The sequence below is a fragment of the Diadema antillarum genome, unplaced genomic scaffold, assembly GCF_040938485.1.
Source record: "Diadema antillarum isolate AM-2024a unplaced genomic scaffold, OU_Dant_1.0 seq00000097_RagTag, whole genome shotgun sequence".
Classification (NCBI taxonomy): domain Eukaryota; kingdom Metazoa; phylum Echinodermata; class Echinoidea; order Diadematoida; family Diadematidae; genus Diadema; species Diadema antillarum.
The window spans coordinates 1,336,459-1,357,535 of record NW_027271186.1 but is presented as its reverse complement, the minus strand read 5'-3'; the positions used below and the strand labels follow the sequence as shown (position 1 = coordinate 1,357,535).

The following is a 21,077-nucleotide window of genomic DNA, read 5'->3' as shown; positions in this document are numbered from 1 at the left end:
GATAGTCATTAAGAAGAGCAGTTTGGTATTGAAATATGTGACAAAGATCTACTTCAGGAGGTCAAGTTTGATGTTACCAACCTGAAGTCTGTGGATGTCAATATCAATGCACCAAATTTTGCTTGGTATTGAAAATCCTGTCTTGACTCTTTTGTACTTTTTTGGGCACACAATAAGTATGAAAGTTCTTCAATTTCAGTTGATATCAATATAGACCTTATAGACAAGCCAGTCATCAAATTCCATAGGGGTTATACTCATATATAATTGTTTTCATGGTTTGTAATATATAATTTTTATGATGTATTCACGATTGGTGGATGCCTCTGTAGTTTTCACATTTCCAAAAGAGTTTCTGCCATTACTACTATTACCTGTGCTTAATATATTCAATGGTTGTATTTATTGCCTGCAGAAAAACTACTTTGAGCAGTTTATCATCAACTACTGCAATGAGAAGCTGCAACAGATCTTCATCGAGTTGACCCTGAAGGAGGAACAGGAGGAATATATCCACGAGGGTATCGAGTGGACCCACATCGACTTCTTTGACAACATGACCATCTGTGACTTGGTGGAGAAGGTATGATGTGTATAGAGAGATAGATGCATAATAGATAAATGGATTGATTGATTGACTGATAGATAGATTGATACTGGTAGATAGATAGACAGATAGAGTATATCCACGAGGGAATCGAGTGGACCCACATTGACTTCTTTGACAATATGACCATTTGTGACCTGATGGAGAAGGTATGATCGAGATAGATAGATAGATAGATAGATAGATAGATAGATAGATAGATAGATAGATAGATAGATGCATGATAGATAGAAAGACAGATAGATACATAGATAGATAGATAGATAGATAGATAGATAGGAAGGTAGGTAGATATAGATAGAGAAAGATGGAGAGGGTATGCTCACCTGTGTCTCACTTGGGTACCATACTGCTCATCTGTTGTGGTTAGATATTGAGAAAATACAGCGATCAGCTTCTTGTAAATTGTACTATTCCTGTGGTAGTGCTTCGAATTTAATATGATAAAAGAAGCATAGGACATGCTTTACAAGAATTGTTAATAGATGATCTGAGAACATGATGAAGACGAGAAGCTCTTTATTTTTCTCTCAAGTCAACTCATAAGTTGTATAATCTTAAGAACACTAAAGAAGTTATACAAAGTGTAGAATGCAACCCACAGATGAACAGCAGACTGTATATGAAACTTTGCAATATTTGGAAACTTAAGCAAGTTTGGAATGTGTCCCATGAAAAATATTACATTTGGCTTCTATGAAGACTTTTTTTTTCTTTTTGTGAAAGCCCTTCCACAACGCCTTGTTTGTAGAACAAGGAATGCTCCCTCAAAGCTAAATACACAGATGAGCATCTTAACTTCAACTTTCGTATGGCAGGAGTATACCTAGATGTGCTGCAATTTGCTGTTTGGAAAGGATGAGCCACAGAAATATCTCAAAAACATTGTCTGTGTCAGCTGATGATGTTTTGACGGGAGCCAACATTACTTGGCGCACAAAAACATGAATTTTTCTCCGCCCTGTCATAATCTTTCTAATGCCACTCTTCCTCTTACTAATCTGGCTCTGACAGAACTGGGAACCTTGAGTATCTGGTGTCTGCAGCTACAGTTTATCTCTTACAACTTTTATGGAAACCATGGCAACATCCACTTCCGATAACATTCATTAGAATTTGAAAGATTTTTAGAGAGAACTTGAACCATATTTAAACCACGTCAAAGTTGAATTTCTAATCATCATCTCATCTGCATAAAATCATTTTTTCCCCCCTGGACAATTCTTTCTCTAAAAGGAATTCAAATCCATCCATGTGGCATTCCTTTTCATAACCAGTGGAAAATGAAATCATAAAGTAGGTTATGAATGTCCTTTTGTAACACCATTGGTCCTAATGTGGTCAGAGTTGTCCTGGATAGGGTGAAAATTGCAAGCATTTCAGTGAGACATTTCTCGGTTTGCTTTTCATTGCCAAATGTTCCTTTGTCATTAGAGGTTTTGTTTTATTTCATCATTTTTTTTCACACTCATCTATTGTTGCACTGATTTATTATTATTATTGTTATTATTATTATAATTGTTATTATTATTATTATCATTATTATTATTATTATTATTATCATTATTATTATTATTATTATTATTATTATTATTATTATTATTATTATTATTATCATCATCATTATTATTGTCGTTATTATTGTTATTATTATTGTTATAATTATCATCATCATCGTCATTATTATTATTATTATTATTATTATTATTATTATTGTTATTTTGTTTTTGTTTTTCATTTATTCATTTATTTTTTTTTTTGCTTGCTCTCCCTCTATGACATTGATTTTGACTTGATTGTATCAATCTAAAAGGAATGTTTTGATGAGGTGAGTAAGTAGAGAAGCCAAGTCTTGGTAAAGTTATGTTCTCATCAATGTCATTGTTACGCTAGTCTTTAACATAACAATTGATTTGGTGTCTAATTTAATGCATTAGCTGCCACAGTACATTTTGTGCATTGATTTGACTATTGATAGGAATAGGATTTTGTCCTGGATTTTTTTATTCACATTTTCAAGTCATTCATGTCCATAAATTTGGGGGGTTTACACATTCACAAGGGGAATGATTTTAGTGTTTGTGGGTCTCATGTAAAATGTTGATCTGTTTCTTTGATATGTGTACAGTAATTGTGTTTGTAAATATGGTGTGTAGTAGTTGTTTGATACATCTATAAGTGATGTCACAAACCAGTCAAGAATTGGATGTTAATCTGTTAGGAGTGTCAGATTTGTGACTAGTCTGTCGTTTTCCTATAATCTGCCAACTCACAACTCTAGGGGGGGGGGGGGTGGAACAGTTACATAATTTTTGATGTGAGAAAAAGTTTGAGAGAGATAGAGAATGATAGAGAGCAAGAAATTGATAGAGCAAACAAAAGAAAGATTAAGAGAAAGAAGAAGGAAGATAGAGAGATGGATAGATAGAGAGAAGAGATAGATGGGATGACTGGGGGTGGGAAGATAGTTCAATATTCATCTATTGAGTGGTATGTACGCGTAGTCACTAGCTCATCAAACCATAGTCTTATGGCTTACAGTATGCCTTTTCCCCCACAATGGCCTCTTACACACTGAAGTGCAGTTTACTCTGTTCACATGTACTCTACGCTAATAAACAGCAATATAGTTTTGTTTCAAGTCATAATGTTTAAAGAGTTCATCCATCACTCTTCACTCTGCCATTCAAGTGCCTATTCTTCATGTATTTGATATACACTTAGCAGTGTTCATACAAACTATAATTATAGAATTGATATATGTACATTGAGCTGTGCATGGCATGATCTAGACATACAATTATTGACTTGCCTGGTTTTAAAATGAGGAAATAACAAGTACCTACTTTTTACCTTTGTAAAAAGTGGTTGTCACTACACAAAGGCTATCTTGATTTATTGTACAGGATTCTTGTAAGTAGTTTTTTTTTGTCAGTTTGTAGTGCTCAGTCACTATATTTTCAGTGTTTGTCCAAATGAAATGTGTGTGTATACAATGTGGGATGTACTGCATTCCTCTAGTGTTGCTGGAATACAGTGTATGTAGTGTTCCATGTGTATTCAGTTTTAACAGTCTCGTATTTTTTTTATCAGTGTTGTTATTTTTAACCTGTTGGAAGACGGACAGATTTTGCTATAACACGCATTTCCCATAGACACCTGCCCGAGTATGCTTGGGACTGGTCCTCAAGGGGTTAAGGCGCTAACACAATAATCAATATATTTGTTAGATTTTAGTTTTGTTACCATCAGTAGTTTGAAATCATAAGTTTTGTAGCCAAGGCATTTTTAGCAGTGTGAAAATGAAATAACAAAGTCACTGACCATCATGTCCCATTAAATACCCAAGTATCCTGTGTTTCATGACCTAGATCTCTTTCCGTGCAAAGGTAATTGCATCACATAATTATATTAATTGCATTTGATCCATCTGCCAGGTCATCTGTGGCAATCCACACCCTTAATCAGATTAATTAAGAGGCTAATTACATTTGTCCAAATGAAATGCCATGTCAGTTATCTGTAGAGTATCAAAACACCTCACGCAACGTCCCACTGACAGTGAAATTGGAACTCCCCACTGTGTTCCTCCTGCTTTAGACAGATATGAAATCAAACACACTACGGCAAATGTTTCATTACAATTGGACAAAAAATAGAGTTTCTGACACATGAAATTTTCGCATGTTTTCTTGTTTGAGGCTCTCTTGTCTTATTTTGGGTCCGAGTGAAATTTCAATTTACTGTTACATTGGTTTGACTTAGATAAGATGAACTTGAACACGAAGTGTGTTTCCCTTTAACAATTCCTCATCCGACAGTGTCTTCTCATATGCTTCCCTTAAGGTGGTTTGACATTCTGCGTACTGCAAGTCGCTTAATTCAAAACAACAAAACATTGCAATAGAATACATCAGTTCCCTGTTTGTTTATGCTCTGTCTGAATCTGGTTTCTTTTCCATTCCAAAGTGAGCCAATTTACAATCTGATATAACGATGCTCATTCATGATCAAGTATGCATCATCAAATATTTCTAAAATAGTGCCTGTCAATTTGGCTGATGACTGTCGAGTGATATCAATAAGTAATGATAATAGTAATAGCGGTGTCAAAGTTCACGTTATTGGCAATCCATTTGGGCGCTCTCTTTGTTTTCCTTCCCTATTGCACATTGAACTGAAGATAAACAGTAGCAGGAGAACCTGCTGTCGCCGCAGACAGTGCTCTGCTGAAGTGCTTTAACTCATTGAGGACGAGCTGATTTTGCTATAACACGCATTTCCCATTCATGCCTGCCCAGGTTTACTCTGGACTAAGTCTTCAACAGGTTGATTGCAACGTGGATGAAATTGTTTCTTCTAATCTCATTTTTAATATTGATTAACTTGTAACATTTAAAAGAAAATTGTGTTGCTACGGATCTATATGGCTCACATGTTTATATAGTAAACACTACATTTATGTTCTTGGGATGGGGGGGGGGGGGGTTAGGAGAGACATTTTCCTGTTGTGTGGACAAAATATTATATGATTTGGCAACCAGCTCTATATTTTTGGCAAGAGGAATCTACTTGATCTATTTGGAAAATGCAGAAGGAAGTAGATGATGAATGTATTTTTATGATCATAGGACAAAAACGTTTTGCAGTTTACAGGTATGTTAAAGGTCATGTATCCCTTTTGTAAATATCACACAATTTTGCATGGTCCAAGAATAATGTCTCCCAACATTGTGTATGAAATTTACGGTAATACACATAAGACATTTTTTTTTTTTAGATTAAAAACAAACCCCGTGTCATTTGGGAGTACACTCCCCTTTTCTATTTTTGGAGGAATGCTCAGAATATTTTCAGGGCTGGAGTAAGTTCACTGCAAATCTATGATATCGTTTCCCCCTCTATCATATTGAAGTTTCCAGTTTAATTGTTCTGAGGAAAGATCTAACTTACCTACCTTGACAATATACCAGGTTATGAAGGGAATCTGATTTTCAGGGTTGCAATAGGGACACACAAACTTTAAAGGGATGGTATGGTTTTGGTTGAGATGGGGAAATTCAGATTTTAAGTCTTTGCAAAATAATTAGAAACCACTTATGAAATATTAAAGAGCATACAATTTCAAGAGGATTTCAAAGTTTATTTGATGAAGTATTGAAATGGCGGTGATATCCATAAACAAAGTAAAACAAAGTGATCCTTATAAAAGGTGGGTCTCACCTTTTATTAGGACCTCTTTGTTTTGGATATCTCAGCCATTTCTAAACCAATTTCCCTCAAATTAACTTTGTAGTCCTCCTAGAATTATATGCTTTTTCATAATTCATAAGAAGTTTATCATTATCTTACAAAAAAAGTTGGAAACCTGAAGCCACATCTCAACCAAAACTATACCATCCCTTTAAAAGTCTTCTGTCAGGCAACAAGTAAGATCTCATAACAATGGAACTGAGAGAGAGAAAGAGAAAAAAAAAAGAAAGAAAGAAAGAAAGAAAGAAAGAAAGAAAGAACGAGACAGAAAGGGAAAGAGAAAATTTTATAAGAACATCAGCGATATTCTCATAGAATCTGCCAGGGAGCTGATATCTGATTTCTATTGTAGGATGCTAAGTTAACTTTAAATACAGATGACTCAATTAACCTCCCACAATGTATGTGTAGGAGGAGTGAAAGTTCATGATAAACCTCCCCCTCCCATTCTTCAAGAGCATCTCACTCATGATTGTGAGGTCATTGCTGCTGTATGCTTATAAATGACCTCCACTGCCTTCTGTCATGGACATTTTTTGCCCATCCCATCACTCATATCAAGCCCCCAAGGTGAATTCACTCCCATTTTCGTGATAAACATCGAAAGTCAATGTTTTCAACCCAAACACACTCAAGTATCTCAATAGCAAAATCACACAAATGTTATCCTTGTGCTCTTCTCCTCAATGTAATGAATGGAGCAACTCAGAAAAAAAAAAGAATGGTTGTCAAGAAATGTATGTTATTTTTTTTTAATAGATTAATCTAAACAGCAATCTTCATCCCCTCATCTCTGCTGTTTATGATGTAGCATACTTCACTTCTTAGTGCCAAGCGAGGGAAGCCTCCATGTCCAGAAAGGAGGCACTGCAAGAGGAAAGATGGCATGACTTTGATGTTGTTCTTTTATCTTTTTTTCTTACTTCTTTTTATGTCCCTCCCAGAGCAATGCAGGAATTCTGGCCATGCTGGACGAAGAGTGCCTCAGGCCGGGCACCGTCTCCGATGAGACCTTCCTCAACAAGATGAACACGGTCAAGTACATCGTCGACCACCCGCACTATGAGAGCCGCGGCAAGCTCAAGTCGGACAAGAGTATCGACCACAACAGCTTCAGGTTACAGCACTACGCTGGCGCCGTGAGTGAACTTTTCAAATTCGCGACTCGAGAGTCATTGTGTATGTGTCATCATTTCCTGTTTTTTTAAACCAAAGGGAGCATTTCATAGCATGTGATTCATTGTCTCCATGCAGACTGATTTTTTTCCCCGTCAACATCTTACGACATTGCTGAAGAAGATGACTTCATGCTTAGCCAATGTCGCAGATGATCATTCTGTCCAATTGATGTCTCTATTCAGCTGAAAAGTAAAAGTTAATCTGTGTCAATCATGGCTATTAAAACTAAAAGTAGCCAACAAGTGCTACATCCAATTCTTGCTCCCTTTGCTTGCGGTACATTGTCTTGGAGTTGTCTCTCGTAGGCAGATTTGTGATTGATTTAAAGTAGTTTTAAAATCAGGTTTCAATTTCTGTGTCTGAATTAAAACATCTTCAAAGCTCAACAAGGAGACCTAAAGTCATCCTTTATCATAGTAAATGTAAAGAATGCCATTCAAAAGAGGAATCTGTCAATTAAAGTACTTGACAGATTGAGGACGCTTTGATTTTGCTACAACACACATTCACATGCCCGAGTATACTCGGGACTCATCCTCGACAGGTTGATAGGATGCTACAGCATCAGCGTCAGTAATTGTATCAATGTTAAAACTGTATACTTTATATGTGATGTGCATTTCTTTGCCCACAGGTGACATATGATGTGGAGGGGTTCATTGACAGGAACAACGACCTCCTCTTCCACGACCTCTCACAGCTTATGTTCAAATGCAAGCACATTCTCCTCCCCGAATTGTTTCCCGAGGGAGACCCCAAGTTCATGTCCAAGAAGCGGCCACCCACCGCCGGTAGCCAGTTCAAGGTGAGAGAAAGTTTGTTTGGACTGTCAAAACTTGTGGCCTTTGTCTATTAAGAGGTCTCTTCACTAAGTTGAATGCTCCTTTGGCTCAACCATCTCATGGAAGTGACTCAAGATGATTTGATCACCTGGTGGCATGGGAATGGGGTGCACGAAGGGGTTGGGGTCTCTCTTTGTGTAGTTGTCATCCGTTGCAGACATCACAGTTGATATGAAAAAATATGTGGAATGGTGGCGTGGTAGTGATGGATGGTGTAGAGGATGATGATGATGAGGATATTGATGATGATAAAGATGATAAGGTTGATGCTGATGATGATGGTGATGGTATTGATGCTGGCTGGTAATGATGGTGGAAATAATAATGGCAGTGATAATGGTGATGGTGATGGTGATGGTGGTAATGATGATAGAGATGATGTTGATGCTGATGATGTTAATTTTGATGGTGATGATGGTGATGGATATGATATTGCCAGTTATGGTGGTGATAGTGATGACATTGATGATGATTCTGATTCTGCTGGTGGTGATGGTGGTGGAGATGATGATGTTGATAAAATGGTAATGGGAAGGAAACTTGCTTTTTGATAGTTATTTGATGAGGCACTAGACAGTTGGATTGCATAATTAGTTGTGAAGGTTGTATTGAATTTGAATGTGTCACTTGTTGGCCTTTTTTTCATGGGTTAGAAGATCATACAGAATGAAAATCTCTGAGTGAAGACGGTAAAAAAAGGGGGGGGGGATCACAATGCAGCTACTCCTATTACACATAAAAAATCATTTGTTTAGAGTCTTTTTGAGTGCTGTTGTATATTTGCTTTTTAGTCTGTTTGGGTGGAAAATATTGAACAGTCACCAGCTGGAAAAGGAAATGTGTAGTCATTAAGGAAATGAGAAGTCTTTGTTATGATAGATAAAAACTTTTTTTGTGGTCTACATGATGAAGCATGATGCCATGGGATTATGATCTCAAAATGAAACTGAAACATTTTTGTTGTTGTTGTTGGATATTCACCATTTTTTTTTTTCATTTCAGTCATCTGTGAGTGAGCTGATGAAGAATCTGCTATGTAAGCATCCAAACTACATCAGGTGCATTAAGGTAAGAATTTCAGAAATATCAGACTTGCATAGATCTCTGTCATGAATCAATCGTCCTCAAAGATTTTCAACAAGCATGATGAAGAAGGTTTTCTTTAATTGTCAAGAAATACAAGCCATTGGAATTATTCTCAGGTGCATGAATTGACATTCACAGATGTGTAGATTTATATGAAGATTATTTGAAACTTGGCCATTCCACAAATAATATTTGCTTACATGAAAGCCGAAAAGGTTTCTTAAAATTGTAGTAATTTATAGCAATTTGAAGCTTTAAGGAAGCCACCTGGGACCTGTAATGATGGTCAGCTGTAGAGAAAGAAACTTCTGATTTTAATTTGAAATTTGGTATCCTGTGGATCTTTCAAAGCTGGAGGAAAAATGTAAACAATTAGAGCTGTTATTCTTGTACTTGAACAATAGGCTGCTACAGTTACTTGATGAATGATTCTACTGACTGTAGTAATATTCATACAAGTTAGGATCTTGATTACCGGTATAATGTACATCACTGTTTTTCATTGCCAAGAAGTGAGAAAACCATAAAAATGAATGCATAATTGATAAATACAAAATTGGAAGGAAACTAGTTCTGTATTCTAGTTTTTGTGTGAAATGTTCTCCCAGTTGATGTCAGTCTTCTTTAACAATGCAGAGAAAGCCTCGACAGGTTTGAGGGCTTGTCAGCTCACTTGAAAATAGTTTCATTTTCTTTGGTCATGTGCAGTGTGAAGTACACTGTGAAGTGTTATATGTTTTGATTGATTTGTTTATATGTTTACTCTTATCTCCCACAGCCAAATGACTTCAAGAAGAAGGGCCTGTTCAATGATGCCATCGTTCAACACCAAGTGAGATATCTGGGGTGAGTGTCAATCGTTCTGAGTGTAAAGGAGATACACTACATTCTTAAAAGGTGTTTCATCTGTACCTGGTGTAAGAAATTTATTTCTAGCATGTGTTGACTGAATCACAAAATCTAAATATATCTGTTCAGCAAATATGACACCCAGAATAAAGTGTACTTAACTGTGCCATTACTTAGATTAATGTAATTTATATTTTTGCATTTCATTATTACAATCCCAAGATATGTGACCGTGCACCTCAAAACGAACATAAAGTCGCACGCACTGATTTTGCGTGAGGACTGAAAATAAGTGAAATGGGTCAACCTAGCCGAACTTGACTTTTTCATATTTTCTGAAAGAGCCGGTCTTCTTTTACATTATGCTAAAATTTGGTATCATAAAACGGGCAGGAAAGTGTGTTTTTTAGCAGTTTATCTCGAACATTTTTGGTAGAATAGTGTGATTAGATGTGTCTTTAGAATCCCTTTTTCATTTCTGAAAAACCTTGTCCACACTCTTCACTTTCAACTCTAATAACTTTTGAAAGGATAGTGCTACCGCTTTGAAAGTTGGCATTAATTATGGACAGAATGTGTTAATGAGGCATGCTTAATTTCAGTTTAATCTGATAATCTCTTCATTGTTGTTACTCTGGTGGTTTACTTCCTGTTTTTTGTCCCATTCATCGCACAGCCAGCACGGTTTGGTAAAGATTAAGCGCTTGAATAGACACTGTACTTCAGAGCCTCTTTTCTCAGTTCACACTTTTCCTGAGTTTGTGTTTTCTTTCCAATATTTAGATAGGTTAGGAGAGTCCATTTGATTTGAGTTATACATCATTTTAAAGCTTAAAGTCTGCTCTTTCAGAATATGCTCTTAACTAGAATTTCATGTCTGGCGACCTTTTGTTTGTTTTGAGGTGCAGGGTCACATATATAGTGTAGTATGTTGGAATTGGAAAAAAAGTACAATTGTACAGAATTTATATGATTTTGGTATATTGATGTATATAAATATAAGTAATATAATCTTTGTCAGTAAGTGCTAAAACTGCTGAAAATACTCTTCCAGTAGTTGCCCAGTTCTGAGATATGCTATGTCAGGACATTCACATTGTTACCATGTCTTTGGGATCATTCCTCTCTTGCTGTTACATAGCAATGCCTTAACATATGTATATCTATAGATAGGCTCCCTATCTATCTCTCAAATGCCCCCCCCCCAAAAAAAAAAGAAAGACATAAAATGAAATGGATTCTGAGATATTAGCCAGGTTTTGAACTCCCCATTACAGTCTTAAGCCCAGAGATCTTTACCGCTTGGCTGTAGCATGTTCATGATTTCACGTTGGTCTGTCGACGGGTGTATCGTCCCGACAGGTTGTTGGAGAACGTTCGGGTGAGGAGGGCAGGCTTCGCCTTCCGGCAGCCGTACGAGCTCTTCCTGGTCCGCTACAAGATGCTGTGCCCCAAGACGTGGCCGAACTGGAAGGGTGACCCCCAGGAGGGCACGCAGGAGATCATCAAGCACCTCCACATCAAGGAGGACGAGATCGCCTTCGGCAGGAACAAGATTTTCATACGCAACCCACGAACAGTGAGTCCATAATCAATTGGTTTCGAGCAGTGGGAATGGGTCATAGGAAACTAGAAACACAGAACTACAGTGCCGACCGCGGGAAACGTCACGAAAACCCCTAGGGCAAATGCGGGAAGCCCTTTCGTCCGGGCGTACTAGGTAATACGCGGGCGTTTGGACGCGTACAGACGAGGGAAGTCGCCCGCACTTTCACGCTCGTCTAAACACCCGCATTTGCCCGAGCGCTCCAGCGCGGAATTAATGATATGAAAATCAAACTCTCCCGTCAACCATCGGCTACATGAAGGAAATTAGCTGAAATCGATCCGCGAAAATCTTTTGAAAAGTATCAGTAATTTGCCGGATGTTTGCTTTTACGTTCGAAAGTAAAATAATAACCATAACATTCAGCTCCCGAATATGCTAAAGCAAATGTCGAATGATCCCTTTGACGTTTGGAAATGAATAACAATAATACTCCGTACGATGATTAAATAAATGTCGGATGTTTGCTTTTACTTTCGGAAGTAAATAGCAATAACATTCATCTCCGGAAGATGCTAAAATAAATGTCGGATCTTTGCTTTGACGTTCGGAAATGAATAACAATAATATTCAACTCTGTACGATGATAAAAATAAATGCCGGATGTTTGCTTTTACGTTCAAAAGTAAATAACAATAACATTCAGCTCCGGAAGATGCTAAAATAAATGTCGGATCTTTGCTTTGACGTTCGGAAATGAATAACAATAATATTCGACTCTGTACGATGATAAAAATAAATGCCGGATGTTTGCTTTTACGTTCAAAAGTAAATAACAATAACATTCAGCTCCGGAAGATGCTAAAATAAATGTCGGATCTTTGCTTTGACGTTCGGAAATGAATAACAATAATATTCAACTCTGTACGATGATAAAAATAAATGCCGGATGTTTGCTTTTACGTTCAAAAGTAAATAGCAATAACATTCAGCTCCGGAAGATGCGAAAATAAATGTCGAATGATCCCTTTGATGTTCGGAAATTAATAACACTAATATTCAACTCCGTATGATGATTAAACAGATGTCGGGTGTTTGCTTTTACTTTCGAAAGTAAATAGCAATAACATTTGGCTCCGGAAGATGCCCAGAAAATGGCAGATGATTGCTTTTTACGTTTGGAGGTGAATAGCAGTAACAGTCTGCTCCATATAATAAAATAAATGTCGGATATTTGCTATTACATTTCGAAATGAAGAACAGTAACATTCAGCTGCGTTTGATGGTAAAGTAAATGTCTGATGTCTGCCTTGACGTTCAAAATGAAAAAACAGTGACATTCGGCTCCGTACGATGCTAAAATGATTGTCGGATGTTTGCTTTTAAATTTGGAAATGAATAACGGTAATGTTCTGCTCCGAACGATGCTAAAATAAATAACAGATTGTTGCTTTTACATTTGGAACTGATTAACGGTATCAATCGGCTCAGTTAGATGCTAAAATAAATAGCGGATGTTTGCTTTCACGTTTGGAAATGAAAAAGGATAACATTCAGCTCCGTAAGATGCTAAAATGAATGTCGGTTGTTTGCTTTAACATTTGAAAATGATTAACGGTAACATTCGGCTCCGTAAGGTGTCAAAATACTAGTAAATGTTGGATGATTGCTTTTGCGATCAGAAATGAATAACGGTAACTTTAGCCTCTTTACAATGCTAAAACAAATGTCGGATAAATCAGATAATTTTGCTTAACATTCGACGTCGTGCGATACCAAGTTGATTGCATAAACCTTCGACACTTCGTTGCTGCTCAATTTTATTTGATCTCGACATTATGGACGCTATACCTATTTGATTTAATTGTCGACATCAGCCGCTACTTTATAGTTTTCTCGATCACTAACGTCGGACGGTATGACCTAATCAACTTTGGACATTGGTCGCTATTTAATAATTTCATCAACCTTACACATCGGTAGCTATTATTCCGATGTTCGTTATTCCGAAGGCTCTCTAGTCCGAAGATTCGTTATTCAGAAGGTATATTGTTCCGTTAATTTCATTTTCGGATTCATGAATCTTCAGAATAACGAACCTTCGGAATAACGCCACAAACGTTCGAATTAACGAACCTGTAGGTTTAGGGAATTTGTGTGTTTCGAATTTAACGACCCTTCGGAATTACGAACCTTCGGAATATTACGAACAGCACCCATCCGATTATCAACCTTCGACATCGATCGCTGCTTACTGATTTTATCAACCTTCGACGTCGACCGTAAATAACGTATTTGATTGACACTTTCGACGTCGATCGCTGCACATTAGATTGGCAAACCGTCGAAGTGTCGATCGCTGCCTATTTATTTACTGGTTCCCCAATTTCTGACTTAGTTACTGATTTAATCTACCTTCAACATCGGTCGGTCATTATATTGTAAGTGGCCACTTATTGTCTCGAGCTTGATATTTCCCAATGGCGTCCACGTCTACACACACACACATAAAAGAAAGAAAAAGATCCGAGTCTTAAAGGTCTAACGAGGCGTGAAAGTCCTTGTGTGATGCTTTTAATTGTGTCATTCACAATAGTGTCACGGTCCCTAAGATGGATGAAAGAGGCGCAGATCTTAAGAAGCCACTTGAGTTGAAGTTTAACACCGTCTGTCTATTCTTAAAGTACACGATTTGTAGGGGAAAAAAAAGACAAAGAGAGGGAGAAAACAAAGAAAACGTAGGAGAGAGAGAAGGGTATGGCGAAACCACCAGAGTGGCATTATGTAATCAACAAAGCTGCGTTTAACTTCACTCGAGTCCCCGAGAAGTGGTACTACACGTGCATGCATAATGTTTATCTTGGATACATGTACTGTAGGTACCCTTCTCTCCTTTCATGATAAATTGTTTATACGTATCACATATGTCAATGCATGTTTACGTCGCAATTTGTCCAATCGGGGTTTTCCCTTTTTAAGGAGTGCTTGCTTTCCAAGAAAAAAAAAGAAGGATGAAATTAATGATTATGAGCAAAACTGAATGCATTTAAGCAGCGGAATCGCGCTACATCAATAGCACTCCAAAATCTTCGAGTGATCCCGGAGGTCACTCCGAGTGAAAATGAACATTTTCACTCAAAATTCACTCCAATTTCACTCTAAATTGACTCCGTTTTAAATGTATCCACCCCTTCAAGTGTGAATGTTTTCATTTTTTTTTTAGAGAAAGAGAGAGAGAGAGAGAGAGTAGGCCTACTGTGCATTGGAATACGAATCTCTGCTGTGCAGCGATATTATGATCGCTATAAAAACGATCAGTTCGATGAGCAAAGCACGTGCTTGCCCTGCCAGCAGTGAGTGCGCCATGTGGTTCCAACATACTCATCTTGTGTGCCCAGCGTGTTTTTATCACAGAACTCTTGTGTGTAGAGTTCTGTCCTTTTTACGTTATGGTCAATTCATGACGTGTGAGTGCTTGGACTTGACGCCTGTGAGATTGACAGGTGCCGTTTACGAGAATAAAAACTGTCAGTAGTGACTATCAATCCCAAAATCAGTTGCTATATAATAATCAGACTAATTACTTAAATGTAGAGTTACATGTAGTTACATGTATTTCGAATGACAATGCGCACATCCCCTTTATCATCACACTTTTGATACGGCGGACAGAAGGCCGTTTAATTTCATTTCAATGATTCGATACAATCATAGCTTTTAAAAGGTCCAATTAAACAAATTGGATATGAAATCACGGTTACAGCTCGTTATTCCGAAGGTTCGTTAGTAAGGTTCTTTAGTCCGAAGGTTTGTTAATCCGAAAATGAAATAAGGTTCGTTATTCCGAAGGTTCGTTAATCCGAAAATGAAACAAAGCTTGACTTACTTCGAAGGTTCGTTACGGACCCTATATCATTTCGGATCCTATATCATTTCGGATCAACGAACCTTCGAGATAACGAACCCTATTTCATTTTCGGATTAACGAACCTTCGGAATGACGAACCCTATGTCATTTTTGGATTAACGAACCTTCGAAATAACGCCGCAAATGTTCGAATTAACGAACCTTTTTTCGTTTTCGGATTAACGAACCTCTATGGTTTAGGGAATTTATGTGTTTCGGATAAACGAACCTTCGGAATAACGAACCTTCGGAATAACGAACAGCACCCGAAATCACAACGTCTTTATCTTGTTAAGATATAAGACAAAAAAAAGGTCCCTCAGTTCATGAACTTGCAATGTTTCTTTATTGCGTGTGTTTCTAGCTTGTATTTGGCACTCACGGAATGAATGCGCGTAGAGTATATGGTAGGCTACATACTCGTGCTCTTGTTGTTGCTGAACATTTCCCCTTCACAGTGATTGTGTGGCATGATCGTTCAGTATGTTCAGATGGTGTTAGTGCGTTGATTAAAATGTTACCACAATAGATGCACGTGTGCTATAACAACGATCTGAGGTCTTTGCTACGCGCTGCTTTCTTGTTTACAAACATTGAATCTTGGTGAACTTAATTCACTATCGTCCCCATGCTAACATGCAAAAGAAGAAAACGCTTTTGTTCTTGTTTATGTGTACCATGCAGTGAACAGAAGGTAGACCTGTACTGTGCCGCTAGGCCCTAGCTGTAGTTTGCACTTTGACGGATTGTCACTGCTCGTCTACTATTCGAAGCGAAATGAAAATCAAACTAGAGATCTCGTGCTGTATACTTTCTCGTACTGTGTACTATATACCATATTTAAAATGCAATTTGTGGTAGTACTTGTCAACGCTGTGTTTTTGGCTCAAACTTTTCTCTCTCAAACTTACTTGGTTACGCAGGGGCGGATCCAGGGAGGACCGCAACCGGCGCCCGCCCCCCCCTTTATTTTTGTTGTTGTTGTTGTTGAAACAAAAGAAATGTAAAAAAAAAAAAAATGGGGGAGGGGTGCGTGCGCCCCCCTTTAATTTTGTAAACGCGCCCCCACTTTACGGAATTCCTGGATCCGCCCCTGTTACGGGATAATACCTATCAGAATTGTGATTTTGGTGCAAGCTGCATGGCAGTATTGATTTTGAGACACTTCTATGGTCCGTCAGCACCTGATTCTCTTTATGTGACGATGTGCACGTGAAAAGCATTCAAACTTTCCCATGTTTTTGCTCTTGCGTTAAAGGCGTATTAATTCACCACGTACATGAAACAAAACCCCCATAGTTCTGAAATGTGAGTTATAGGGATAGAAACAACCGCTAGAAAAAAAAATTGAATCCGTATGATCGAAAATACAGTACACTATGTGAACGGTTACAGTTTGCTATTCCGAAGGTTCGTTAATCCGAAAATATGAGGTTTGTAACTTGTTATTCCAAAGGTTCATTTATCAAAAAATGAAATAAGGTTCGTTATGCCGAAGGTTCGTTAATCCGAAAATGAAACAAAGGTCCTAATTCCGAAGGTTCTTTACAATCTATAAGAGAAATACTGATATCTCCTTATATTCTAGGCTTTATTACAAAAAATTATGTAGGATGCTTTGCACAACGGACCTATTATGCATCACATGTGATATCTAAAACATCTTTTAAATCACTGCTCCCAAAGGTAAACATATGACCTTTGTGTATCTACTCGTTTGTGTGTATGTGTGTGCGTGTGTGTGGGGGGGGGGGAATAGTTTCCTCCTTCTTCTTCTTTTTTGTTAGAGTTTATCTTAGTTGATCTTGATACAGTGTACCTCTTTCGGTGCGCCCTTTCTCTTGTTATGTCACTTCATCTGTTTCTACATTTTGAAGCAAAGTAATTTGTTCAAGCATTGTGTATGTCCTCGTAACCGTAATGTGTCATTTTGCTGCGATGAGTTGGTTCTAGTAGGCCCTATTATCGCTGTGAGATGTAATTTTTGTAATAACGTGTTGAGAATAACAGATTTTTGTTTCTGAACGAAAGGAAAATGACGGAATTGTTTTGATAACCAATGTGGATGACGCGTTGAGAATTCTGATTCCTGTTTCTGAACGAAAGGAAAATGACGGAATTATTATTTTGATAACCAATGTGGATGACTACCTTCTATAAGTGATTTTGGTGTGAAAAGAGAGTTTGCTCAAAGAAATGCTTCTCATGAATGGTCAACGAAACAAAATACATCATACAATGCAACGTGACTCGCGTGCATTTAGCAAACGAAATGTCTAGACCTTTAAGTTCAAGTAAAATGCATAAAACACAGAATAAGAAAGCAGACAAACTAACAAATATGGAATTAATGACCGCAGGCGTAACGTAGGAAAACCTGACACCTATGCTTGAAGAAATTCCCACAAAAGCAGAGCGCAAGATAAAAGAATACATGTGCGTAGTCCATACAGGTCGTGATGCGCTCGGTCGAAATGCGTATGTCGCAGTAAACGAAATTTTAGGCATGTCTACACATGTATATATAAATACTTGAATTCTACATACATTGTATAGTTTTATCTTTACAATAATATATAAAACAACCCCTTTCCGCATCCCTAGAAGTCATAAAAGAAAAAAAAAAGAAAATCGCCCTTAAAGTTCAGGTTATGTTCAAGCTCACAACCCGTTCCCCCCCCCCCCCATGATGCAACAGTCCTGCTTAGCGACGGCGTTAACGCTTCATCGCACACACATAAATGGCGACAGCTTGGGTGTGTGAGAAAATTCATTCTTAAATGGATGCACCCCCATGGCACTCAGGATTATCACTGACCCTCCTATGCCTTTTGTCTATCCACCCTCCTGCTTTAATCCCCCTCCCTTCACCTGTTGGCCTCCTTGCCCATGACCTCCCATCCTCTCCTTTTGTTTTCTTTGTTCCGTGTCCCTAGCCTGTCCCTGACTGTTCGTGTTGTGTGAACTTCTTTATAATGTGATTGCTTTCCCTGCCTGATTATCATTTTGCCTCTGACGAAGATTCTTCTGGAATCAAAAGCTCAGGCCCCTTTAGAGTATAGACTCCATTTTACTCCTTTGGCACGCCACTGATATTCGATAAGCAGTTTTCAGCATTTTTGTGTTTGTTTGTTTTGTTTTTGTTTTGTTTTGTTTTGTTTTGTTTTTGCTACAGATAATTAGCCAATCACAAGACAGATATAATTCGATTCTAACCAATACCAAAATACGGTTGCCTGAATGTAAACTTTGGTGTGTTTGTGTTGTGTGTCGGCTGCAGTGTAGTTTGAAACAACAGAAACAGAAAAAAAGAAAGAGGCACGCAATGTGTGCTATATACGAAAAGCCTCATTTACCGAGAAAGTTGATCGCTTCCATTCTCCTCCCATGGCATGTTGTTGTCAATGGAAGCTAAAGAGAATGCTTTTAGCAAGTATACCAGTACCTAAAGAGGACCTGAGGAACCCGTTGTTTTGAATGCTGTGCTCGGTACGAGTTCAAAACGCAGTCGAAGTTATCAGAATGCCATTATAATAGAACTGATAGCTCTATAGAAAACTTGTTTAGGTCAGTAAAGGTTGCTGTAATGCAATCTTTGTGGAATTGACTCATTACATCTGAGCATTTTGAAAAACGTGTAGAGTACTTTCGTTTTGCATATAAATGTTAAGAAATAGTTTGAACTATGAAAATAAAAAAGTATGGTTACTTCAACGATGTTGAATAGTTCGATTAGCCGTGATGCATAAAGTGAATTCATGAATTCATCTGACTAATCCTTACCGATTGATGATCACTTCTATAAGCCAACAGTTAAGCTGAACTGCTTTGGAGTGATAAGACAGGTAAACGATGAAAACTTGGTACATGTTGTATGCTATTATAATTATTATAAAATCCTGTAGCCAGAACTGATTTTACGATCATCTTAAAACTTTCAGAAAGTTCCAGTTTTCAACTTAAATAGTAGCGATAGCTTGTAAGAGTTAATTAGCATCCCTCTGACTATTTTTGGTCAATATGCATACTCTTAACCCTATTCTAACTGGGTGGGGGGGGGGTCAAATGGGTCAAATTGACCCCCCCCCCCCACGTTTCGCGTCACGATTCTGCAACGCGCAAAGATTTTGCCGCGTCGTTTCACAACTTTTTTCATTGAAGTCTTCCGCATATTTTGAGACCAAATTTGCGACGTCTGAGTACACCGTTCTGAAGTTACGTAATGTTATGCAAATGCATGTCAACCGGAAAACAGCTCAAATTCATGATATCGTGTGCAAATTGAATGTAAATTGTGTTTTTGGGGTTAAATTGATATAAATTATAGTATTTCATCTTTGAACCATTGAAATTAATCAATTCTATATAGTGTAGATAAGCCTGAAAAAGTGCCTGCAACAAATTTTGAAAAACAACAGAAAACACAAGGTCGAACAATCAATAAAATACATAAGAAATTAACAAAACAATAAAAAAAACAAAAGAAATTGGTTTTGACTGTGCTTTATTTTTAAATGAAAATTGGTTTATATGTCTTGAGGAATTTTGACACAAAAATTTAGCAATACTTCAGTCTTTTTTATGGAGTTATAGGTGAAAATATGATTTCATGCACAACTTTGCATAATCAATTTATTAAAAATAGAAAGGCAATATTTTTCTATTGTATGACCATGTAATCTTGTAGTTGACATCCAGCTCTATCTTCAGGAAAAATTTCGCAGCGATCGCGCGATCGGTGGCCGAGATCTGAAGGGGGGGGGGGGGGGGGGGTCACCCCCAGTAAAAACTCCTCCCAGTTAGAATAGGGTTAAGCCAGCTGGACAGCGCGATCAATGGGCGCGATTATCACCACGCGTGGTTAACCTAAACAATGCTCGGCCGGCTTGTTCGGTTTCAGTGTTGTTTATTTCCCCCTTTTAAAAACGAATGTTCCTTAGTCCAGCCATTGTTTTCGCTTCCTGCTCAAGACATTGAACAGTTCAGCAAAGCTGAAGTTTAGATCACTAAACGGCGACATGAACTCATGATGATAATAGGACTTAGATCACAGCCGAAAGTGCGCTCCTTCATTACTCTAGAATGAGAAAGAATACCCTGTCTGTGTTCAAAGTTGGGTTACGGACGATGAAAAAAAAAAAGGTTTGAATCATGAATTGTCGGATGACGTCGGCAGATTGATGATATAAATATTAGCGTATCATGGGAAAGATTAAGTAATGATGAGCCCAATGATATCGCAGGGCTCCAAACTAATTTTTATTTTTGACCACCAAAATCATTGATTTCTATTTTTGTTTTGGTGGCCAAAAAAATCAAGAAAAACATAGGAAAAACTAAATCGGTCCTACTAAAAACAATTATTAAGCATTACTGACGTGACAGGTACCCATGTCTAAAATAAATGAATACAAAAGTAGATCATCTCAATCACCATTATTCTGAATTCTAAGATTTAGCAAATAGGCTTATAGATAATTATAAAAGTTGATGCCTATGCTATTAGGTGGTCATAGCTTACTTTTGGGATGAGAAAGTGGGAGCATTTCCAGATTGTTTGTTTTAGCATTGTAAAGAGCCGAAAGTTACCGCTATTCATTTCTGATTGTAAAAGCAATCATCCAACATTTACTATAGTATGTTAGAACCTTACGGAGCCGAATATTACCGTTAATCATTTTCAAATACACTGTATAAAAGCAAACAACCGACATTCATTTTAGCATCTTATGGAGCTGAATGTTACCCTTATTGATTTCCGAATGTGAAGCAAACATCCTCTATTTATTTAAGCATCATACTGAGCCT

At 37.6% G+C, this 21,077-nt stretch overlaps 1 protein-coding gene across 1 annotated transcript in view; it reads left to right on the top strand.

Moving 5' to 3' along the window:
* LOC139726727 (unconventional myosin-Ia-like) overlaps positions 1 to 21,077 on the top strand; it is a 109,882-nt gene that overhangs the window by 68,263 nt on the left and 20,542 nt on the right. Inside the window, exons 13-18 of the mRNA XM_071637721.1 lie at positions 416 to 583; positions 6,805 to 6,999; positions 7,674 to 7,844; positions 8,884 to 8,949; positions 9,746 to 9,813; positions 11,179 to 11,395. Coding sequence (XP_071493822.1) covers positions 416 to 583; positions 6,805 to 6,999; positions 7,674 to 7,844; positions 8,884 to 8,949; positions 9,746 to 9,813; positions 11,179 to 11,395 — 885 coding nt within the window. The remainder of the gene's footprint in view (positions 1 to 415; positions 584 to 6,804; positions 7,000 to 7,673; positions 7,845 to 8,883; positions 8,950 to 9,745; positions 9,814 to 11,178; positions 11,396 to 21,077) is intronic.